Below are 23,390 nucleotides of genomic sequence, written 5' to 3' on the forward strand. Positions count from 1 at the left end.
TTTAACCAGGACATTATCTGGACTGTTCTGACATGCATTCACTCTGGCAAAGTGACCGCTATTTACAGTTACAAACAACCAGCGTTTTATGAAGGATGAAATACTGAGGCCTTATACAGCAATGATTATAACCCCGGAGTTACAGCCTGAAGTCTTCTTAAGCTCCACAGCTATCCATCTCCATGTTTCCCACTCTCTTGCTGAGGATGGACAAATGATTTCAGTACATCAAAAATCATAGTACACTGCCATCTTTCTAACCGAGTTGTTTGACATTCATCAACTCTTTACACTGCGGCTCACATCAATTCCTAGACCGCAACAAGTAGATTATGTCAAAATCTGTGTCTCCAATGGAACACCTACTTGGAAGGAATAGGTCCATGTGTTGGTTTGCCAACACACACAGCATACTGGACTGTTGCTTCTTCCCCCTATGGATCATTTGACCCCCCTGATCCAGCTCAACTTCCTACCCACTATTGCTACTCCAATGGAGCATCTGAATACTCATTAGGGTTTTCCCTGACAGGAGTCTGCGTTTGGTTCTGCACTGGAGGGATTTATTGCTGTGTGGGGTGGGCGGCATGCGGCCTGGGCGTGGGGTGGAGTGTCTCTGAGGCCTATTGTTTGTTTTAGAGCCGGTTCACATTAGCGCGACACGACTCCTTACTACTTCGGGGGCGACTTGTGCATTAGAAAAATGCAAGAAATGTTGGACCCGGCGCTACCACTTTAAATAGTATTGTGCAAATATGTGCTGTAAAACAAAGTGAAAAGTGCTACGTGCCGTTTAAAACCAACAATAGGTATTAACCTGGGCTGTGCTCATTGTGCCATATTTAAAATGTCATATACCATACATTTATACAAAGTGCCAAGTGCTGATAAAACCAAGTGCCACGTGTTGTGATCCGTGCTAAAACAATATATGGCGCCGGCGGATGTTCCACCAAGAAAAGCACCGCTGCTTACCGCACTCTTAAGCCTTTGACTCGACACTTCTTGGTCACTACAACAAAGAATAAACCTCCATTGCGTAGCATTTGTTGTATAAAGCGAAAATATTTAGCATCCACTCACAGTTTGGGGAGTTCACGATCAGCTTGAATGGTGTTCGCCGGGTCGCTTCCGCGTTCCACTGGCTCAAACCACCAAAACCGGAAGTGACGTATTGACGTACACAAACCACGCCCTACGCGTTTCGTCATACGACGTCATCTGGAGCGTTACATTGCACCACGACTTCGGAGCGACTTGCAGGGACTTCACATAATGGAAGTCTATGCAAGTCGCTCCGAGGTCGCCCCGAAATAGTCCTGGACCCTTTTTCTAAGTCGGAGCGACTTGTGTCGCTCCTATTAGAACGGGTCCTGTAGCGGTCAATGGACCACGAGGGAGCGCGACTTGTCAGGCTGACAAGTCGCGCTAATGTGAACGTGGTTTATTTGGGATATAGTTCACAGGCCTCTGAACATACCTCTATGTTTGTTTATATAGTATATTAATTGTTACAACCTCAATAAAGTACATGTTTTACTTGTTTTTCTACAAACCTGTGTTTGAGCCATCATTTGCAACTCCTTTTTTGCTTTCTTTCTCCACTTTAAAAAAGAACCTTTGAATATTTTTTAATAAATAAAACAAAAAAACTCTCTTTAAAAAGGAGAAGTACAGCCAGGAGTACTTCTCCTGTGGATCACAGGAATGCAGTTAATTCTGCACTCCTGTGACCCTTTTTTAGCAGACAGTGGGCTGAAGCCCGCTGTCGGCTGACGTCACAGAGCCAGTCCAGGCTGGGGCAAAATTGTGACAATATGGTTGGGATCCGCCCACAACCCTGGACTGGCACCCAGCTCAGCCTCTCAGCAAGCCGATGAGAGCCTGAGCCAGCCACTCCCATCCTCTCCACAGCCCAGTGCTCCAGTGAGCACGGGGGGCAGAGCAGACAGCTGGTGACTGCCAGTCACCAGCTCTCCGAGAACTGAGCTATCGGCGGTCTTCGGTTCTCAGTCTTATGCCTCGTACACACGCAACGATTATCGGCCGACCGATCGTCCAACTTTTGTCCAGTGGTGTTTTGGTTGGAATGTGCCTAGACTGCACACAAATTTTCTCAGCCAACAAAATTCTACTTCAGAAGTGATGTCATGTGTTGGATTGTTTTCTTTGTGTTTTTTCTTCTCTGACCATGCCCAGACTTGCTCAACAGATTTTTCCCTGTTGAAATCTGTACTGACTGCACGAAAATCGTCCGTTATGTTGACGGCCAACAAAAATTTTATAGCCTGCACACCAGATTTTTTTCGGCCGAAAAGTCGGAGTTGGTTGTCGGAAGCATCATACTAACAAGCCGAAAATCGGCAGATCGGACGTTGGCCGAAAATTCCCTGCCAATTTTCGATGCGTGTGTATGGGGCTTTAGAGTCAGTGTGGGGACAGATGCAGCATCCACCTATGCAAGTACGATTCTTAGACCACCCCCCTCAATCCCCAAAAAAGAAAACCTGAACTTCTCTTTTAATAACAAATTAATTTTAAATGGATTCTCATGGAAAGTACAGCTTGATTCCTCGCCCTCTGTGCACAAGACCTCCCTCAATGGGGTAAAAGGCATTCCTTAAGGTGCAGCACAACAGGACTGTACACTGCTATCCTAAATCTCTGCACCAGCTGCTTACGGCGTGCCCCTTTATCCTCGCTCTGATTGAGCTCTCCCTTTACAGCCCAGCAGCCGAAAGCACCGTTTGCAGCCACGCAGCGCAGAAAAAAAAAAAAAAGTAGAGAGCGAAATTGCAAATCAATTTTTCGGGGGAAAATAATGGCTGCATTAAAGCCGCAGAATGATTTCTATAAAAAATAATTATAGCTTTAAAAGGCAAACAATTAGCATAGCACATTACAGGAGTAAGAAAAGAGAGCGCATAACAGCCGATACGTTTATGATCCCGCTTTGGCACGCTGACTTACTCCAGAATCTGTTACAGTGGAAAAATGACTGAGTGAAGCGGGCTTTTAATGATGCAATATGTGGAATATCTTGGCACCGAGCTCCGAGCAAACGAGGGGAGGGTTGAAGCACTCAAAAAACTCGAGACCGGCAAACGAGACGTAGAACAAGAAGCTCTGGTTACTAGTGGCCCCCCGTGCAGCTCCGAGTTCTGGGCACAAGTCCCCAAAGGTCATCCGGCAAGTGATTCCAGTGTATGTGAAACACAACAGAGCACCCTTCACCCACCTCAAAGAGGCCGCGGCCCACGGGGAACAGCCTCCGGAGGACTTGAAAGATTTGCTCAGCGTCTGTCAGGAAAGGCATCCAACAAAGGGCAAAAGCGCCAATGACGGTCGCTCCGATCTTTAACAGGAAGAGGAACCTGAAGAAAGGGAAAATAAGACGGCTTGAGATAATAGGCAATGGGGGATTTCTCTGATTTAAAAGAGGCACGTTTTATTTAAAGACTTCCAGTGACAACTTGTGACAAGATGTCTCCATTAAATGGATAAGTGGCAGATAGCACAGTAGGGGACGTAAATGTAAAGTGCTGCAGAGACAAGCTAAAGTGACAACTGCTGTTAATGAAGTGGACCTTTCACATAAAACAAACAATATATAATGGGGTTAATACAGCATTGGATATTTTACTAAGATACTTAAATCATTCAGTGCAATGCTGCCATATACACATCTTGGATTTTTTTTCACCATTAACAGCTTTTTAAATAAAAAAAAAAAAAAAAAAAAGAAAAACGAAAAGAAAAAAGAATGGCGAAATATGGGTTAGATTTACTAAAACTGGTGCATTGAAAATCTGGTGCAAGGAAACCAATCAGCTTCTAACTTCAGATTGTTCAATTAACCACTTCAGCTCCAGAAGGTTTTACCTCCTTAATGACCAGGCCATTTTTTGCGATTCGGCACTGCGTTACGTTAATGGACAATTGCGCGGTCGTGTGACCCTGTACCCAAATACAATTGATGTCCTTTTTTCCCCACAAATAGAGCTTTCTTTTGGTGGTATTTGATCACCCCTGCGATTTTTATTTTTTCCGTTATAAACAGAAAAGTAGTGACAATTCTGAAAAAAAAAATTATATATATATATAATTTTTTTTTTTTTTTTTCACATTCTGCTATATAACATTCCCAACAAAAAAATGTAAAAATCTAGATTTAACATTTTAGGCCAATTTGTTTTCTACTACATATTTTTGGTAAAAAAAAAAAAACAAAAAACAAAACAATCGCAAACAGACAATTCTGAAAAAAAAAAAAATTATATTATATTTATATATATATATATATATATATATATATATATATTTCACATTCTGCTATATAACATATCCAAAAAAAAAAAAGTAAAAATCTAAATTTTTTTAACATTTTAGGCCAATTTGTTTTCTGCTACATATTTTTGGTAAAAAAAAAAGAAAAAAAAAACAAATCGCAATAAGCGCATTTTGATTGGTTTACACAAAAGTTATCGCGTCTACTAACTACGGGAAAGATTTTTAATTTTTATTGTTTTTTTTTTTTTTACTAGTTATGGCGGCGATCTGCGATTTTTAGCAGGACTGTGAAATTGCGGCGGACAGGTCAGACCCCTAGCTGACATTTTTGACACTTTTGGGGGTACCAGTGACATTACTACAGCAATCAGTGCTAAAAATATGCACTGTTACTGTAATAATGACACTGGCAGGGAAGGGGTTATCACAGTAAGTGATCAAGGGGTTAAATGTGTATCAAGGGGCGTGTTTCTAACTGTATGGGGGCGGGGCTTGTGAAATGATCACAGAGACATGTGATCCTATATAGAAGGATCACAGGCGCTCTGCGATCATTCCAGAGAGAAGAACGGTCAGCTGTGTTTACAACAGCTGACTGTCCTTCTCTATCATTGGGGAGCGATCGCGGGTGTCAGGACCAGTGACATGACTACAGTAATTAGTGCTAAAAATATGCACTGTTACTGTAATAATGACACTGGCAGGGGAAACACTGTGAGTGAGCAATGGGTTAAATGTGAGCCTAGGGGAGTGATTCTAACTGTAAGGGGGTGGGGCTTATGAAATGATCATAGAGACCTGTGTTCCTACATAGAAGGATCACAGGGGCTCTGTGATCATTCCAGGGAGAAGAACGGTCAGCTGTGTTTACAACAGCCGACCGTCCTTCTCTCTCAGCGGGGAGCGTTTGTGGGTGTCAGGCGGCAATCAAAAATATATTTTCTACTTTCTGTTATAAAACATGTCCAATAAAAAAATAAATACAATTTCTTCAAAAAAATGAGGCTAAAATGTATTCTGCTACATGTCTTTTGTAAAACAAAAATCCCAATAAGTTTATATTAATTAGTTAATTACATGAAAGTTATAGTGTCTACAAACAAACTACGGTATATATACTAGGATTTTCGCAGCTATAGACGCTATACTGTAATGACTGTGATCAGCGACTTATAGTGTGACGGACAATCTGGTGCTAACAGATCCTTGCTGAAAGGTACCCTGACTGTCGCTAGTGACACAGTGATCAGATATTCTACTGTACACCGACACTGTACCAATGGCACTGGGGGGTAACATCTAGGGGCAATCAAGGGGTTAACGGTGTGCCTAACACATTTAGTGTGTGTAATAATGTGCTACTTTGGCCTCTTGCACACTGCAGCTTGAAAAAGCTCAGTACAGCTTTTTTTCCTTTTATTGAGCTCTGAAGATGGCCAGTGGAAAGGGGCGAAACGCGTCAAGCGGGGATGAGATAGTGACCTTAATCTGACAACTGGAACGCACCCCACGGCAGTGATCATTGATTATATACATGCCCGAACGTTTGTTTTAAAAATTTTTAATAAACCAAACCATATCCCGCTATGAATAGCTCTCTTATTATTGTAAATGAAGGAGAAGAAAGAAACGACATTCATCCACTGGTGAAGGACAAATACTATACTGGTTTGAATTTCACTGTTGGTGAGTGGGGACTCAGGAAGGGAGCACGGGGTGGCACCTGAATCTTTACAAAGAAGAATCACCAATATTTGGCACTTTGTTTGCACTGATGGACTTTTTTTTTTTACTTATTATTGATTGCACTATGATGTATCAGCGATTGGCACTATGATGTATTAGTGATTGACACTATGATGTATTAGTGATTGCACTATGATGTATCAGTGATTGGCACTATGATGTATTAGTGATTGGTACTATGATGTATCAGTGATTGGCACTATGATGTATTAGTGATTGACACTATGATGTATTAGTGATTGGCACTATGATGTATTAGTGATTGGCACTATGATGTATTAGTGATTGACACTATGATGTATTAGTGATTGGTACTATGATGTATTAGTGATTGGCACTATGATGTATTAGTGATTGGTACTATGATGTATTAGTGATTGGCACTATGATGTATTAGTGATTGGTACTGTGATGTATTAGTGATTGGTACTATGATGTATTAGTGATTGGCACTATGATGTATTAGTGATTGGCACTATGATGTATTAGTGATTGGCACTATGATGTATTAGTGATTGACACTATGATGTATTAGTGATTGGTACTATGATGTATTAGTGATTGCACTATGATGTATTAGTGATTGGCACTATGATGTATTAGTGATTGGTACTATGATGTATTAGTGATTGGCACTATGATGTATTAGTGATTGGCACTATGATGTATTAGTGATTGCACTATGATGTATCAGCGATTGGCACTATGATGTATTAGTGATTGCACTATGATGTATCAGTGATTGGCACTATGATGTATTAGTGATTGGTACTATGATGTATCAGTGATTGGCACTATGATGTATTAGTGATTGACACTATGATGTATTAGTGATTGGCACTATGATGTATTAGTGATTGGCACTATGATGTATTAGTGATTGACACTATGATGTATTAGTGATTGGTACTATGATGTATTAGTGATTGGCACTATGATGTATTAGTGATTGGTACTATGATGTATTAGTGATTGGCACTATGATGTATTAGTGATTGGTACTGTGATGTATTAGTGATTGGTACTATGATGTATTAGTGATTGGCACTATGATGTATTAGTGATTGGCACTATGATGTATTAGTGATTGGCACTATGATGTATTAGTGATTGACACTATGATGTATTAGTGATTGGTACTATGATGTATTAGTGATTGCACTATGATGTATTAGTGATTGGCACTATGATGTATTAGTGATTGGTACTATGATGTATTAGTGATTGGCACTATGATGTATTAGTGATTGGCACTATGATGTATTAGTGATTGACACTATGATGTATTAGTGATTGGCACTATGATGTATTAGTGATTGGCACTATGATGTATTAGTGATTGGTACTATGATGTATTAGTGATTGGCACTATGATGTATTAGTGATTGGTACTGTGATGTATTAGTGATTGGTACTATGATGTATTAGTGATTGGCACTATGATGTATTAGTGATTGGCACTATGATGTATTAGTGATTGGCACTATGATGTATTAGTGATTGGCACTATGATGTATTAGTGATTGACACTATGATGTATTAGTGATTGGCACTATGATGTATTAGTGATTGGTACTATGATGTATTAGTGATTGCACTATGATGTATCAGTGATTGGCACTATGATGTATCAGTGATTGGCACTATGATGTATCATTGATTGGCACTATGATGTATCAGTGATTGGCACTATGATGTATTAGTGATTGACACTATGATGTATTAGTGATTGGTACTATGATGTATTAGTGATTGGTACTATGATGTATTAGTGATTGCACTATGATGTATCAGTGATTGGCACTATGATGTATTAGTGATTGGTACTATGATGTATCAGTGATTGGCACTATGATGTATCAGTGATTGGCACTATGATGTATTAGTGATTGACACTATGATGTATTAGTGATTGGCACTATGATGTATTAGTGATTGGTACTATGATGTATTAGTGATTGGTACTATGATGTATTAGTGATTGGCACTATGATGTATTAGTGATTGGCACTATGATGTATTAGTGATTGGCACTATGATGTATTAGTGATTGACACTATGATGTATTAGTGATTGGCACTATGATGTATTAGTGATTGGCACTATGATGTATTAGTGATTGGTACTATGATGTATTAGTGATTGCACTATGATGTATCAGTGATTGGCACTATGATGTATCAGTGATTGGCACTATGATGTATCATTGATTGGCACTATGATGTATCAGTGATTGGCACTATGATGTATCAGTGATTGGCACTATGATGTATCAGTGATTGGCACTATGATGTATCAGTGATTTCACTATGATGTATCAGTGATTGCACTATGATGTATTAGTGATTGACACTATGATGTATTAGTGATTGGCACTATGATGTATTAGTGATTGGCACTATGATGTATTAGTGATTGGCACTATGATGTATTAGTGATTGACACTATGATGTATTAGTGATTGGCACTATGATGTATTAGTGATTGGCACTATGATGTATCAGTGATTGGCACTATGATGTATTAGTGATTGGCACTATGATGTATTAGTGATTGGCACTATGATGTATCAGTGATTGGCACTATGATGTATCAGTGATTGGCACTATGATGTATTAGTGATTGGCACTATGATGTATTAGTGATTGGCACTATGATGTATTAGTGATTGACACTATGATGCATTAGTGATTGGCACTATGATGTATTAGTGATTGGCACTATGACGTATTAGTGATTGGCACTATGATGTATTAGTGATTGGCACTATGATGTATTAGTGATTGGCACTATGACGTATTAGTGATTGGCACTATAATGTATTAGTGATTGGCACTATGATGTATTAGTGATTGGCACTATGATGTATCAGTGATTGGCACTATGATGTATCAGTGATTGGCACTATGATGTATTAGTGATTGGCACTATGATGTATCAGTGATTGGCACTATGATGTATTAGTGATTGGCACTATGATGTATCAGTGATTGGCACTATGATGTATTAATGATTGCACAGAGACTTTATATATGTATATTATTCAGCACATGTGATTTATATGCGGAAGCAGCGCTAAGTTTAAATTCTTTGATTGTCAACCTCTGGGGTCCTCTGACCTTTATACTTTAGCTGCAGCTTCAACCACACTTATTGTTTTATTGTTTAGTAAATTTCTTTATTTTTATTTTCTTCACAGCATACAGTTGTGCAAATGTCATTCACAGTTAGTGTAGAACACATAACTATAGCGCGGGTACACCCATCACTTCATTACATTTTTGGCTGCCCACTTCTTGAGTCATCGTGGACATCTTCCCGCCTCTCCTTAACTTCTTGCCGACCGCCCTATATCACATTTATTGGCACTTCTGGGTATCAGCTTACAGGGGGTCCGCCAGCACCCACTGATCGTTCTGTACACAAGGCAGAACGCCGATCTGCGTAGGTAAACAAGACAGATTGCCTTTCTGTCAGTAAAGCAGGAACACAGATCCATGCCTTCCACTAGTAAAAGCACCTCCCCCCACTACACTGAAACACAAGCTAAGCACACATTTAACCCTTTGATCACCCATGATGTTAACGCCTTCCCTGCCAGTGTCATTAGAACAGTGTCAGTGTATATTTCTAGCACTGATCAGTGTATTAGTGTCACTGGTTACCAAAAAAAAAAAGTCAAAAGTGTCAGTATAAGCTCGTACACACGTAGCGATTGTCGGCCGTAAATATTCGGCCACCGACCGATCGGCCGATTGTCGGCTTGTTAGTATGATGCTTCCGACAACCGACTGCAAATTTTCGGCCGAACAGAATCGGGTGTGCAGGCTCTAAAATTTTTGTTGGCCGTCACCAGAACGGCCGATTGTTCGCCAGTCAGTACAGAATTTGGCCGATAAAGAGCAGATGAGCAAGACTGGGCATGCTCAGAAAAGAAAAAACACACGGAAAGTTAACCATCACATGACATCACTTCTGCAGTCGGCTGTTGTTGGCCGACAAAATTCGTGTGCAGTCTTTTGCACTTTTCAGCCGACAGGACGGCACTGGACAAAAGACGGCCGATCGTTCGGCCGACAATAGCTACGTGTGTACAGGGCTTAAGTGTCCGATTTGTCTGCCACAATATCGCAGTCTCACTATAAGTAGCTAATCGCCGCCATTACTAGTAAAAAAAAAATAAACAAAAATTCCATAAAAATATACCATGGTTCAGAGACGCTATAACTTTTGAGCAAACCAATATGCACTTGTTTGTATTTTTTTTTTATACCAAAAATTTGTAGCAGAATACATATTGGCGGCCATTCTACCCAGAGTGTTATTTCTCCTGCAGATGATCCCTGTGCCGCTCCCCGGTGCTTCTTTACTGAACTGAAGAGCCTCTTTATTGCCTTTGTGTGGGGGGCAAGAGACCTCGGATAGCTGTGGCTTTGTTGCAGAGGACCAAAAGGGATGGGGGCCTTGGCCTGCCTAACGTTTTGCAATACTATAGAGATGTGGCTCTCCAACGCCTATTGGACTGGCGGTTTCAAACCTCCTCCAAGATGTGGGTCTCCTTGGAGAAGACGGTGGCTGGCAAAAACCTGGCGTATGCCTCGTGGGTGCCCGCGGATTGTCGCACTGGGCGTCCCCTCTGACGACCCACTCACTTCGTGTGTGGGATAGGTTAAATGGGGCTCTGGCCCTTTCACTTCTCCGCTGGCCCCGGTGGGGGGTTTTCCATGGTTCTCCCCGGGTGAGCGGCTGTCGTCTCTAGGCTCATGGGCCAGGGACGGCGAGGTCAGTCTGGCTCGCTTCTGGTCTGATGGGCAGTTGGTCCCGTTGAAAACACTACGGATTCGCTATGGCAGCTTTCCCTTTGATTTCTGGAGGCACCGACAGCTGACCCATTTCGTGGCCTCGCTTTGTCAGCAGGCGCAGATCAGGGCCGAGCTCACTGGCTTTGAACGTCTGTGGGCGGCCCGCGACCCCCAGCCACATCTAATCTCCTTTTTGTATAAGTTGTTGGAGTCGGCCAGGCCTCCCTCTAAACCTTACTTCATCCGGGCGTGGGAAAGGGACTTGGACCTGGAGTTCTCTTCAGACCAACTCCACAGAATATACCGCCTGACCCATTCTAGTTCTGTAGATTCTAAGACGCAAGAGAATAACTATAAGCTCCTTACTAGGTGGTATCGGGTCCCGGCTACTTTGGCCAGGTTTTGCCCTGGTGTTTCGGATGGCTGCTGGCGGGGCTGCGGACAGAGGGGGACGCTCCTCCATGTTTGGTGGTCGTGCCCCCTGATCTGCCCATTTTGGGATATGGTGCGGCAGCACGTTCGGGCAGGCACCGGTCTAGATTTCCCGGACTCCCCGGGACTTTTTCTTTTGCATGCCCCCCCCAGTGCCCATCCCGAAATATAAGCGAAGTGTTCTTCCACATTTACTCAACGCGGCTAAACGCCTCATCCCGATCCACTGGAAGACCCCCCGGGTCCCTAGTTAGGCTGACTGGCTTCGCAAAGTGAAGGAGATTATGGAGGCTGAGGAGTGGATGGCGACTTGTAGGGGTACTAAGGAACTATTTCATGCTGCCTGATCTCAGTGGCGTCTTTACGCCCCTGATTCATTCCCTGTGTCCTCCAGCCTGGACGTGGCCCTATTGGCGCTGGCTGATCCTGATTTCCGCCGGCGGGTCCAGCGGGCCTCGGATGTTCCTACTGCTTAGCTTTGTTTCTCACTTTCTAAGTGGTGTGAGTTCTGGAAGCCGGGCGTGGGCTCCTTCCCCCCTCTACCCCCCCCCCCCCCACCTCTCCCCTTTGCTTTTGACCTTTTCCTTTCTTCTCTCTTGTTTTTGACTGGCAGAGTTTCCTTCATTTTTTTTTTTTTCTGATGCTCTGAGTGGGGGTCCTCTCCGCTATGGCGGGTTGGTAATGGTGTGTAGATTTGCTCGGTGGACGTGGGCTCTCTCTCTCCCTGCCCCCCCGGGGGAGGGGGCTAGGCCAACTGGGGCCGAATGCCCAGGCCTGGGAGGGCCCCGTCCCCGTCTATTATGGTTAGCGCCAGCCCTGACCCGACTCTGGGCTCTCGGTTCTGCTCAGCTACTCTCCTGCTGTGCATTGAGGTTAAGGATTGTCGAATTTATGCTATGACTTGTTTCTGTACAGCCGTTCTGTTCCTATCCTTTGTTTGTGCTATGTAGATAGTTATTGCACTTTTATTTTTTCAATAAAAATTGATTATACAAAAAAAAAAAAGAATACATATTGGCCTAAATTTATAAAGAAATTCGATTTTTTTAACATTTTTTTTATTGGGTATGTTTTAATAGAGAAAGTAAAAAATATTTTAGATTTTTTTTTTCAAAATTGTGGGTATTTTTGTTTATAGCTTTCTTTTGGTGGTATTTGATCACCTCTGTTTTTTTTTTTATTTTTTGCACTATAAACAAAAAAAAGCCAACAATTTTGAAAAGAAAAAAAAAAAAGAAAAACAATATTTTTTACTTTCTGCTATAAAACACATCCAATAAAATAGTTAAAAAAAAAACGAATTTCTTCAAAAATTTAGGCCAATACAAATTCTGTTACATATTTTTGGTTAAAAAAAAAAAGCGTATTTCCTGCAACATGTTGATGTTTCCTGTTTTAATTTATTTTCAATAAAAATCTTTTATGGAAAAAAAAAAAAGCGTATATTGAGTGGTTTGCACAAATGTTTTAGCGTCTACAAACTTAGGGATATTTTTATTTATTTTTATTTTATTTCTTTACTAATAATGGAGGCGATCAGCAATTTATTTCACAAATTCCATTCCTTCCCTCCTGTCACAACAGCCTTGTTTACATAGGCAGATCGCAGTTCTGTCTCTCTGCTTGACAATGGGCGAGTGCTGGAGGACGTCCGGGACCCTGTAATCACAGCAGAAGCAAGCTGCCACTGGCGCGCTTGTGCACCTCCTATTAGGAGGTGTTAAATCACGTATATTAATGCGATCTGGTGCACAGATGCAGCACTGTAGCTGTAAAACGGCTATAGGGCAGACCTACAATGGTTAAAGGAAAAATGGTCTGCGGCCCAGGTGAGAGCAAGTTAACCACTTAAGCCCACGGAGGATTTGGCTGCTCAAAAGACCAGGGCCTATTTTGCGATTCGGCACTGCGTGATTTTAACGGACAATTGCGCGGTCGTGCAACGCTGTACCCAAATGAAATTGATGTCCTTTTCTCCCCACAAACAGAGATTTCTTTTGGTGGTATTTGATCACTTGTGCGATTTTTACTTTTTGCGTTATAAACAAAAAAAAGAGCGACAATTTTGAAAAAATAAAAATATTTTTCAAATTTTTTTATATGAAATTCTCAAAAAAAAAAATGTAAAAAACAACATTTTTTAACATTTTAGGCCAATTTGTTTTCTGCTACATATTTTTGGTAAAAAAAAAAAAAAAAAAGAAAATCGCAATAAGTGGATTTTGATTGGCTTGCGCAAAAGGTATTGCGTTTACTAACTACGGGAAAGATTTATGTCATTTTTATTGTTTTTTAACTAGTAATGGCGGTAAACTGCGATTTTTTTTTGCGGGACTGCGACATTGCGGCGGACAGATCGGACCCCTAACTTACATTTTTGACACTTTTGGGGGGACCAGTGACATTATTACAGTAATCAGTGCTAAAAATATGCACTGTTACTGTAAAAATTACACTGGCAGGGAAGGGGTTAACTTTATTAGTGATCAAGGGGCTAAGTGTGTCCCTAGGGGCGTGGTTCTAACTGTCAAGGGGCGTGGCTTGTGATGTAACTACAGAGACATACGATCCTACATAGCAGGATCGTATAGTCTCTGCAGTTACACCAGGGAGAATGACAGGCGGCTTTGTTTACATCAGCCGCCTGCCTTTCTCCCTCTCCAGTGGGAGATCGCGAGTGGCCGGGGATGTCAGGGAACGAGCGGGGGCGTGTGCTCGCCCCCTATTGGCTCGTGGGCAAGTGACGTACCGGTACGTCACTTTCCCCAGGAGGGGATGACCTCCGCAGTATATGTGCTTGCGGCGGTCGGCGAGTAGTTAAAACATGTCAGAACACACTTGAGTGCCTTTGGCAATTTGGGAATTCAATCGTCACACCTCGTATGTTACAGCGGGACTCACAAAACAAGTATGGGGGGCTGAATAAGATATCTGAAAGATTATGGATTGTCATTGGTCCCCTTCCCCCCTTTACAACGCCACCCCCCCCCCCCCCCCCCACACACACACACACACTTTTTTTTTGTTTTCTTTCTTTTTATTTTAAGTAGTTAAGTAGGAGGTATGGGAGAAAGTAATATTGTTATAAATTCCCTGTAAATGGGAATAGAAATTATATCACAGTAGAGGTATAAAGAAGAATGAAGGAATCTGGTTTTCTTCTTTTCCAATTTCTCTTTTTTTTCTGTTTTGTATTATTGACGATGTAACTACAGTCAGGTCAATAAATATTGGGACATCAACACAATTCTAATCTTTTTGGCTCTATTCACCACCACAATGGATTTTAAATGAAACAAACAAGATGTGCTTTAACTGCAGACTTTCAGCTTTAATTTGAGGGTATTTACATCCAAATCAGGTGAAAGGTGTAGGAAATACAACAGTTTGTATATGTGCCTCCCACTTTTTAAGGGACCAAAAGTAATGGGACAATTGGCTGCTCAGCTGTTCCATGGCCAGGTGTGTGTTATTCCCTCATTATCCCATTTACAAGGACCAGATAAAAGGTCCAGAGTTCATTTCAAGTGTGCTATTTGCATTTGAAATCTGTTGCTGTCAACTCTCAATATGAGATCCAAAGAGCTGTCACTATCAGTAAAGAAAGCCATTATTAGGCTGAAAAAAAACAAAACAAACCCATCAGAGAGATAGCAAAAACATTAGCTGTGGCCAAATCAACTGTTTGGAACATCCTTAAAAAGAAAGAACACACCAGTGAGCTCAGCAATACCAAAAGACCCGGAAGACCACCGAAAACAACTGTGGTGGATGACCGAAGAATTCTTTCCCTGGTGAAGAAAACACCCTTCACAACAGTTGGCCAGATCAAGATCACTCTCCAGGAGGTAGGTGTATGTGTATCAACAAACAAGAGAAGACTTCACCAGAGTGAATACAGAGGGTTCACCACAAGATGTAAACCATTGGTAAGCCTCAAAAACAGGAAGGCCAGATTAGAGTTTGCCAAACAACATCTAAAAAAGCCTTCACAGTTCTGGAACAACATCCTATGGACAGATGAGACCAAGATCAACTTGTACCAGAGTGATGGGAAGAGAAGAGTATGGAGAAGGAAAGGAACTGCTCATGATCCAAAAGCATACCACCTCATCAGTGAAGCATGGTGGTGGTAGTGTCATGGTGTGGGCATGTATGGCTGCCAATAGAACTGGTTCTCTTGTTTTTATTGATGATGTGACTGCTGACAAAAGCAGCAGGATGAATTCTGAAATGTTTCGGGCAATATTATCTGCTCATATTCAGCCAAATGCTTCAGAACTCATTGGACGGGGCCTCACAGTGCAGATGGACAATGACCCGAAGCATACTGCGAAAGCAACCAAAGAGTTTTTTAAGGGAAAGAAGTGGAATGTTATGCAATGGCCAAGTCAATCACGTGACCTGAATCCGATTGAGCATGCATTTCACTTGCTGAAGACAAAACTGAAGGGAAAATGCCACAAAAACAAGCAGGAACTGAAGACAGTTGCAGTAGAGGCCTGGCAGAGCATCACCAGGGATGAAACCCAGCGTCTGGTGATGTGTATGCGTTCCAGACTTCAGGCTGTAATTGACTGCAAAGGATTTGCAACCAAGTATTAAAAAGTGAAAGTTTGATTTATGATTGTTAATCTGTCCCATTTGGTCCCTTAAAAAGTGGGAGGCACATATACAAACTGTTGTAATTCCTACACCGTTCACCTGATTTGGATGTAAATGCCCTCAAATTAAAGCTGAAAGTCTGCAGTTAAAGCACACCTTGTTTGTTTCATTTTAAATCCATTGTGGTGGTGAATAGAGCCAAAAATATTAGAATTGTGTCAATGTCCCAATATTTATGGACCTGACTGTATGTTTGTGATGTATGGGAAATGATAACCCACTTTGAATTTCCAACAAAAATTATATTTGAAAAAAACAAAAAAAAAAACAAAAACAAAAGTGCTGTGTTAATGCCACTGACAGACCGCAGCATTGAGGTCAGTCTTAATTTTTCCTGTAAGAAACTGGTCTTCAAGGCTAGAAGCAGTGTTTACCGACCCCCCCCCCCCCCCAACCTTACTCACTTGCAAAAGGAGCTTTGTTGCAAGCACTGAGGGGTTGATGCCTCTGCTTCCTGATGTCCATTTTTTGGGTTCTCTATAATTTACTAGCAAACACTTACATGGAAGTATTTGACAAGCAGTGCCGCCTATCAAACTCAGCATTTCGTATTAAACTTTCATAGCGTGATGAGAAGCATTGCAGGGCACTGCAATGTGTACAGGCATAACCCGCTTTACGTACACTCGCAATTACAGACACAGCTTGGTCGGCTTGGCATGGCACTACTCCGGGTTTTAAACATTGACGTCTATGGGAAATCTTGGTCTGCTTGACATGGCACTGCTGCCGGTATTTAACATTGGCATCTGTGGGAAATCTTGGTCAACTTGACATGGCACTGCTGCTGGTTTTTAACATTGGCAGCTATGGGAAATCTTGGTCAGCTTGACATAGCACTGCTCCCGAACCAGACCAGTGATAGGGACACCAAACTTAGGAAGCACCTAGAGGGGACCCAGGACTTGTCACTTATGGTTTGGGAGCAGTGCCATGTCAAGCTGACCAATATTTCTCATAGAGCTAGTGTATTTACATGCATTAAGTAAAAAAAGGTATTGCTTCACTTTAAGTACATTTTCGTTTTACATACATGCTCTGGTCCCATTGTGTACCTAAAAGTGGGGTATGCCTGTACTCATCCAAGTGGCACCATGTCTACCTGTAGGTGGACTATAAAAACGCAGATCTCCCACCATTTTTACTGCCCCATGGCCACTTGTGTGAAAGGATCCTAAGGAACTCTCATTGGACAGGAGAATGTTATTTTTTGCTTTTGCCCAGAGTTCCTCGAACAGACAAATCTTTTGTGGGCACCACAGACATATTAATAAACAAGACATCCAATCTAAGTCTACTTACCCCCAACCCGTAATTCCCTTCTGGAAACTTTTCCCTAGGAGATAGCAGAAGAACGGCAGGGAGTGATAAAGCTCCATCTGTTTGTAGTTTAACGCAAAGCAAAATGCCAGTGAGCCCAGCGCATCCCATCCGCGGGAGAGAGCGATGACGCCCAACAGGGCAAGACCCAGACTCACAGAGTTATATGTGTGTTTGTGTTAAGGGAAACAGAGGCATTCTTCATAGAAAGACATTGTAATCAAAAGGTCCCTAAAAAAGGAAAAAATAACTAGATAGCATGTAAAATTATTCAGTAAACTGCCTTTAGGAAACATTTTCACGGAGCTGAACAGAAAGCCAGCTCAGCCTAAACCAGGGGTCTCTAAACTTTTTCACATTATATATTTTCTGTTTCAGTATGTTTATTGAAAGGTTTTTCCAAAGAGGACACACAAAAAAAAGGGGGGGGAGGGAAAAGAAAGAAGGTGAAAGAAGAGACAAAGAATGGAAAATAAACAAGAAAGGAGGGAAAAGAAAGGAACAAACAAAAGAAGAAAAGCCGGCCGAACGACTTCTTCCTCCTCAGTCAGCTGGAAGTTGGAAGTACTTAAAGTGGAGTTCCACCTATTTATTCAAGTTCCTTGAAACACAATGTCCACCCGTAGAACAGTCTGTAATGGCAATCATTTATTTCTAAATAACTTTTTTTTTTCTTTATGTAGTCTTAACTTCCGGGCCCGGCAGCCTAGGCGGTTTCGTCAATAGGCAATTTGCTAGGACTCCTGGGATGTCTGCGTCATCTATACCAGGAGTCTTTGAACCGCACTTGACTTCCTTCCAGGTTCTGTCTTGATTGACATGTTGCCATAGCAACAGGGCGGGAACTTCCCCCACCGCCACCATTGTTATGGCAACCTGTAAACAACACAGTGCACTGTGCTGCATCCTAACTGAGCAGGCGCAAGTTCAGGACGTGCATGCTGGGTAGCTGTACTGCTTTCAGCACCTAAAATCGGAAACAATCACACCGCCAGGGAGGTTAATGGATGGTGATGGGTAAAGCAGGGAATGCACAATGGATTTAAGTCTTAAAGGAAAAGGAACAATTCATACACAAGCAATAGAAGGATACTGAAAATGCCCGTAGTCTACAAGGATAAGGCCGGGATAGAGCAAAATGCAGAGCAGGGACGCCATCTGAAATGAAGAAATTAAAAATGAATCTGTAACAAAGTCAAATATTTAGGAAAACAGATAAAATGTATAATAACTTTAGAGGTCAAATAGCATAAAAGCCCCAACGTCATCCACGTCTTACTTTTTTTGCTGTATTTAGCTGAAGCACCCAGCCGTCTCTAGTACTTACCCACACACTGTAGGTGGCTCAGTCTCGCTCGCTTGCAAGGAGATCATCTGGGGAGGGGGGAGGGTGTTGGGATCTCCACTGCACCCTGGGCACCTGCATCTCCCTTGTCCCCATCCTGCACTTAGTGGGTACCGCTCAGGAGATAAGAATCTGTGGGAGTCATTGGGAGACAAACTGTCACTTGTAAACATAGAAGCCGGACTTCTGTATCTACAAGCGATAGTGGTGAGCAGGGAGCAGAGGACCTGAGCCAGACTTCCACCAAGGTCCAGCTAAAAAAAAAAGCCCTGAGAATAACAGTTCAGCAAATATCATTAGTAGAAGGGTGCCTACTTATACTTTGAGTACAGGGTGAACTTGCTTGGAATGTTGTACGATAGTTAATAAACTTAGTACTGGGGGGGGGGGGGGGGGGGGGGACTGAACACACACAAACACAGGGTGAACATACAAACTCAATGCAGGCAGAGAAAATAAAGTGTTTGTTAAGCCACTGTCATATCTTTATATAATCCTCTGTGGTTAATAATGCGGTGTCCCCCTGTGTCTATGTTTTATAAAAATAAAAATGCAGTTCCATACCTGATTTCTGAGCGCCGCTTGATGCTCACATGACCGGCTGCCTCTCCTATCTCTCGATCTGACAGCTACAGCGGGGGGAGGGGGCGAGAATGCCCCACTGATGTCAGTTAGAAGGGGAGGAGGAGAGAGGCGGCGGGTCACATGAGGGCTCTGAAATCAGGTATAGAACTGCATTTATTTAATAAAACACACACACTGGGGAACACAGCATTAGTAACAACAGAGGATTATATGAAATATTAAAATTAATTTCAGCAGCAGGAGGGGAGGGCGCTGTCACAAGCTGACAGGCAGGGAGGGAGGGGGGCAGGTCGGCTGCGGATGACAGAGGCACATAGACTGATCACGGTGTCAGGGCTCAGAAGCCATGATAAACCGTGGTCAGTTTACAAGGGGGGAGGACAGAACCAGGCAGGATCAGCCAGGTATTTAGGTGATAGAAGGGGCCAAATTACAAAGCACAAGCACTGTGCTGTATAACATGCATTAAAGGAACAGGATCCATTTTTTTTAAGCTAACAAGCACTTTAACAAAAGTCTCCAGTGCTGCAAGACCACAGGGATAACCAGTAAGGCATTCTAGTTATATGGCACCCACTGGGTGAGGGATACAGAATGCTCAATCAGCACTTACTCTTCTCTTGGGAGTTTCTTGCAGACAGGAACAATACAGGATAACTGCCGGGATGTAAATGATCAAATCAGCCACTAGAACTGCAAGACAAAGATAGAAAATGATATACACATTGAAGTGTGAACTGAACAAAACCACATAGATTTCTCCAAATCCACAGCACCACTCAAGACCCGTTTATCTTATGCTGCACGGACAACCCTGGGGTTGACTGCTGTAGGCATCTCTGCTCACCATCCAGAAATCAAAAAGAGAAGAGCCGCACTCCATTAGCGCCTCTTGCTGTATCTATTAAACACGTCTGCTGTATACATGCTATCTCCACGCAAAAAATGTAACCGACGCGTTTCACCGCTCCTGGCTTGCCCACAACGACCCCGAGCATTCTGGGAGGTTCAGTTTTTGAGTAGAGATTGTGTGTATGCTGCATACTTGTTGATTGTTAAATGAATACAGCAACAGACGCTAACATTGGACTACAGCTCTTATCTTTTTGATTTCCACAAAGATTTCCCATCACACGTTCACAACTAACCAGTGCCGGAAGCCTTATGCTTTTTAAAAAAAAAAAAAAAAAACAGATTCAAGGTGTAGAAAAACAATGGAGACTTTCCTGAAGACCCACATATTGCGAAATGCATTGTGGTCTAAAGCTGAACTGTTGACATTTACACGTAATTTCCTGGCGGTGGAGCGCACGGCGGAACGCACGCCATCAACACAATCTACTCCTGCATAGCCCTGAATTTACCTGCCGGAAGACAGGAACAGCGGCGTTTCAGACCTACCAAAAGCCTTCTTTTTGGTGCTAGGAAAGCACCTTATAATGTAAGCACCCATTTTACTATTTGCTTTTATTTTAACTTCATTAAGCCCCGGTTCACATTTGTGCGAGTGCCGGGTTCGCATGTAATATCGGAGCGCACTGCTCCGACATTACATGCAATCAGCTGTGCGGTGCGAGTTTAGCCATACAGTTTGTATGGCTAAATTTGCATCGCACCCGGAGCAAACACGCACAGGAGGAATTTTTGCAGCCGCATCAGGATCGGATCGCACAGCGGTTCACACTTGTGCGATCCGCTCCTGTGCGAACTGCACGATCGCACTGCGATATGCGATCAAACTGGGGGTGTCGTTAAGATTACATTGACACCCCCAGCGTATCGCATATGGCAGTGTGAACTGCCTGGGGTGCGTGTGCGATGCGGGAACAGGCTGCGAATTCGCAGCCTTCCCGCATCGCATAAGCGTGAACCGGCACTAAAACGGTATTACACCATCCCTGGCTTCCTGTCTCCTGCATCCCTCCATTGAGACTTCTGTTTAGAGATCCCACACTGGTTTCTGGAATATTATTGCTGAGAGATAAGTGGAGCATTGTATCCCCTGAAGCCTGGGGAACCCCCTATCGTACTACCTATTGAAAGTGATTGATGGAGGAGGATTAAGAGCGATTTATATAATATCTAAATGCCTGCAGGGTCTGTGAGACCTACGTCTTTCTGGTGAGCGCATATATTATCCACTTTTTGCTCACTGGATCACAGATTGAGTACACCGGATGATTTTAGTTCACCCACAAGATAACTCTTGTCCACCTCTACAACCACTATATGGACTTTATTATTGTTTATAAGAGCGCATTTTTTGCACTATAAATCATCACATTTGAGTAATTCACGCTTCGTCACTTTGTAGTCATAATTTTTTGACTACTAGTGTCACACATTTGCACTTTATTAGTTCTATACATTTTATATCATTATTATTATTATTTATTGTTGCGTGACTTGCACATATTGCACATGAATTAATTTTGTGGTATATATGTATCCGATTGATGCTTATATGTAGCACCGTTTTAGCACATGCACTTTATCACCTTTAAATATTTATGAATAGCCAGTTTTAGTATTTACAGCAAGGTATATACCAGCTATTTTTATTTAGATCAGCGCCCTTACACTTGTCACATATAGAAAAACAATGCACTGGCATTAATGTCTGTGCATAACCTCTATAAACGTCTATAACACTGCATGCATGCAAAGGTTGAGCTAGTCCTTATCAATTACAACTGGCATAAGGAAAATATGTTGTAAATGTATAAAGCTGCAGGAATCTCAGGCAGTAAGTACTAGGAATATACATACCAGTCGCACGCATGAACAGCTTGTGCTGGGGGCTTTCATACCCTCTGGATGAAGTTAAGGCCACCCAGTCTGGATTAATGACACGGGCTCTACAACAGAAAATATATTATGTCACAGAAATACTCATCAGCATTTATAACCAGGATAGCCAAGAGACCAATAACTTGCATTGTCAATTTAAAATAATCAACAATAAACAAAGCAAAGCAGCTGAGACTCAACACAAGCTGGACACACACACTGCAAACCAAGGGCTCATGTATACAGATGTACAATGAATACTATGATATCCTAGCCTATGTTTTGGTCCACAATGTATATAGCTGCATAAACCAAAACTAGAAAAATCTGCATTCAAAGCCCCTGTAGTACTGTATTTGAAGCTGTATGCAAATAATCGTTTGTGCCAACCTATATCCAATGTACAGGGAACCTCCTGGGAGCTGCCCCTGTACCCTATTGCCCCTGTATATTTAATTACTTGCCTCCAGGGCACTTTTACCCCCTTCCTGCCCAGGCAAATTTTCAGCTTTCAGCACTATCGCACTTTGAATGACAATTGCGCGGTAATGAAACACTGTACCCAAATGGCATTTTGATCATTTTTTTCACACAAAAAAAGCCTTCTTTTGGTGGTATTTAATCACCCCTGGGTTTTTCGATTTTTTGCTAAACAAACGAAAAAGGGCTGAAAATTTTGAAAAAAAAAAAAAAAAAAAAAAAAAAGGGTTTTCTTAGTTTCGGTTACAAAATTTCGCAAAAAAGTAATTTATCTTCTTCACTGATGTGCACCGATGAGGCAGCACTGATGGGCACTGACAGGCTGCACTTATGGGCACTGACAGGCTGCACTTATGGGCACTGACAGGCTGCACTTGCCGACCAGCTATAGCTCACTGATGGGCACTGACAGGCTGCACTGATGGGCACTGACAGGCTGCACTGATGGGCACTGACAGGCTGCACTGATGGGCACTGACAGGCTGCACTGATGGGCACTGACAGGCTGCACTGACGGGCTGCACTTATGGGCACTGACAGGCTGCACTTATGGGCACTGACAGGCTGCACTTATGGGCACTGACAGGCTGCACTTATGGGCAATAATGAGGCAGCACTGATGATCAGTGCCCCGATTATCAGTGTGAACAATGTCCTTGACAGCCTTGATGGTTAACGGTCTCCTTTCCTTCCACCGACACAGCATAGAATGAAAAGAATAACCAGGAAGTCTGTTTACAAGTGATCAGCTGTCATTGGACACAGCTGATCACATGGTTAAGGGCCGCTGTGAATGGCCCTTTACCCCAATCTGTGATCAGCTGTGTCTGAAGGACACAGTTGTCACAGAGCGAACTCGATGTGTGCCACAAGGGGTGGGGTTCTGGGAGGACGTCTATTGATGCCCTCCCAGGACTGGATGACTGCGCTATAGC

The 23,390-nt window shown here is 42.4% G+C and overlaps 1 protein-coding gene across 1 annotated transcript in view; it reads right to left on the bottom strand.

Moving 5' to 3' along the window:
• The window catches only part of ALG6 (ALG6 alpha-1,3-glucosyltransferase), a gene marked incomplete at its 3' end in the record, with an annotated part of 89,767 nt that overhangs the window by 40,398 nt on the left and 25,979 nt on the right, over positions 1–23,390 (bottom strand). The window contains exons 4-8 of the mRNA XM_082265661.1: positions 21,955–22,043; positions 19,799–19,878; positions 18,349–18,413; positions 17,238–17,423; positions 3,239–3,374 (exon numbers count right to left, since the gene is read on the bottom strand). Coding sequence (XP_082121787.1) covers positions 3,239–3,374; positions 17,238–17,423; positions 18,349–18,413; positions 19,799–19,878; positions 21,955–22,043 — 556 coding nt within the window. The remainder of the gene's footprint in view (positions 1–3,238; positions 3,375–17,237; positions 17,424–18,348; positions 18,414–19,798; positions 19,879–21,954; positions 22,044–23,390) is intronic.

The sequence above is a fragment of the Pelophylax lessonae genome (assembly GCF_965119305.1).
Source record: "Pelophylax lessonae genome assembly, chromosome: 8".
Classification (NCBI taxonomy): Eukaryota; Metazoa; Chordata; class Amphibia; order Anura; family Ranidae; genus Pelophylax; species Pelophylax lessonae.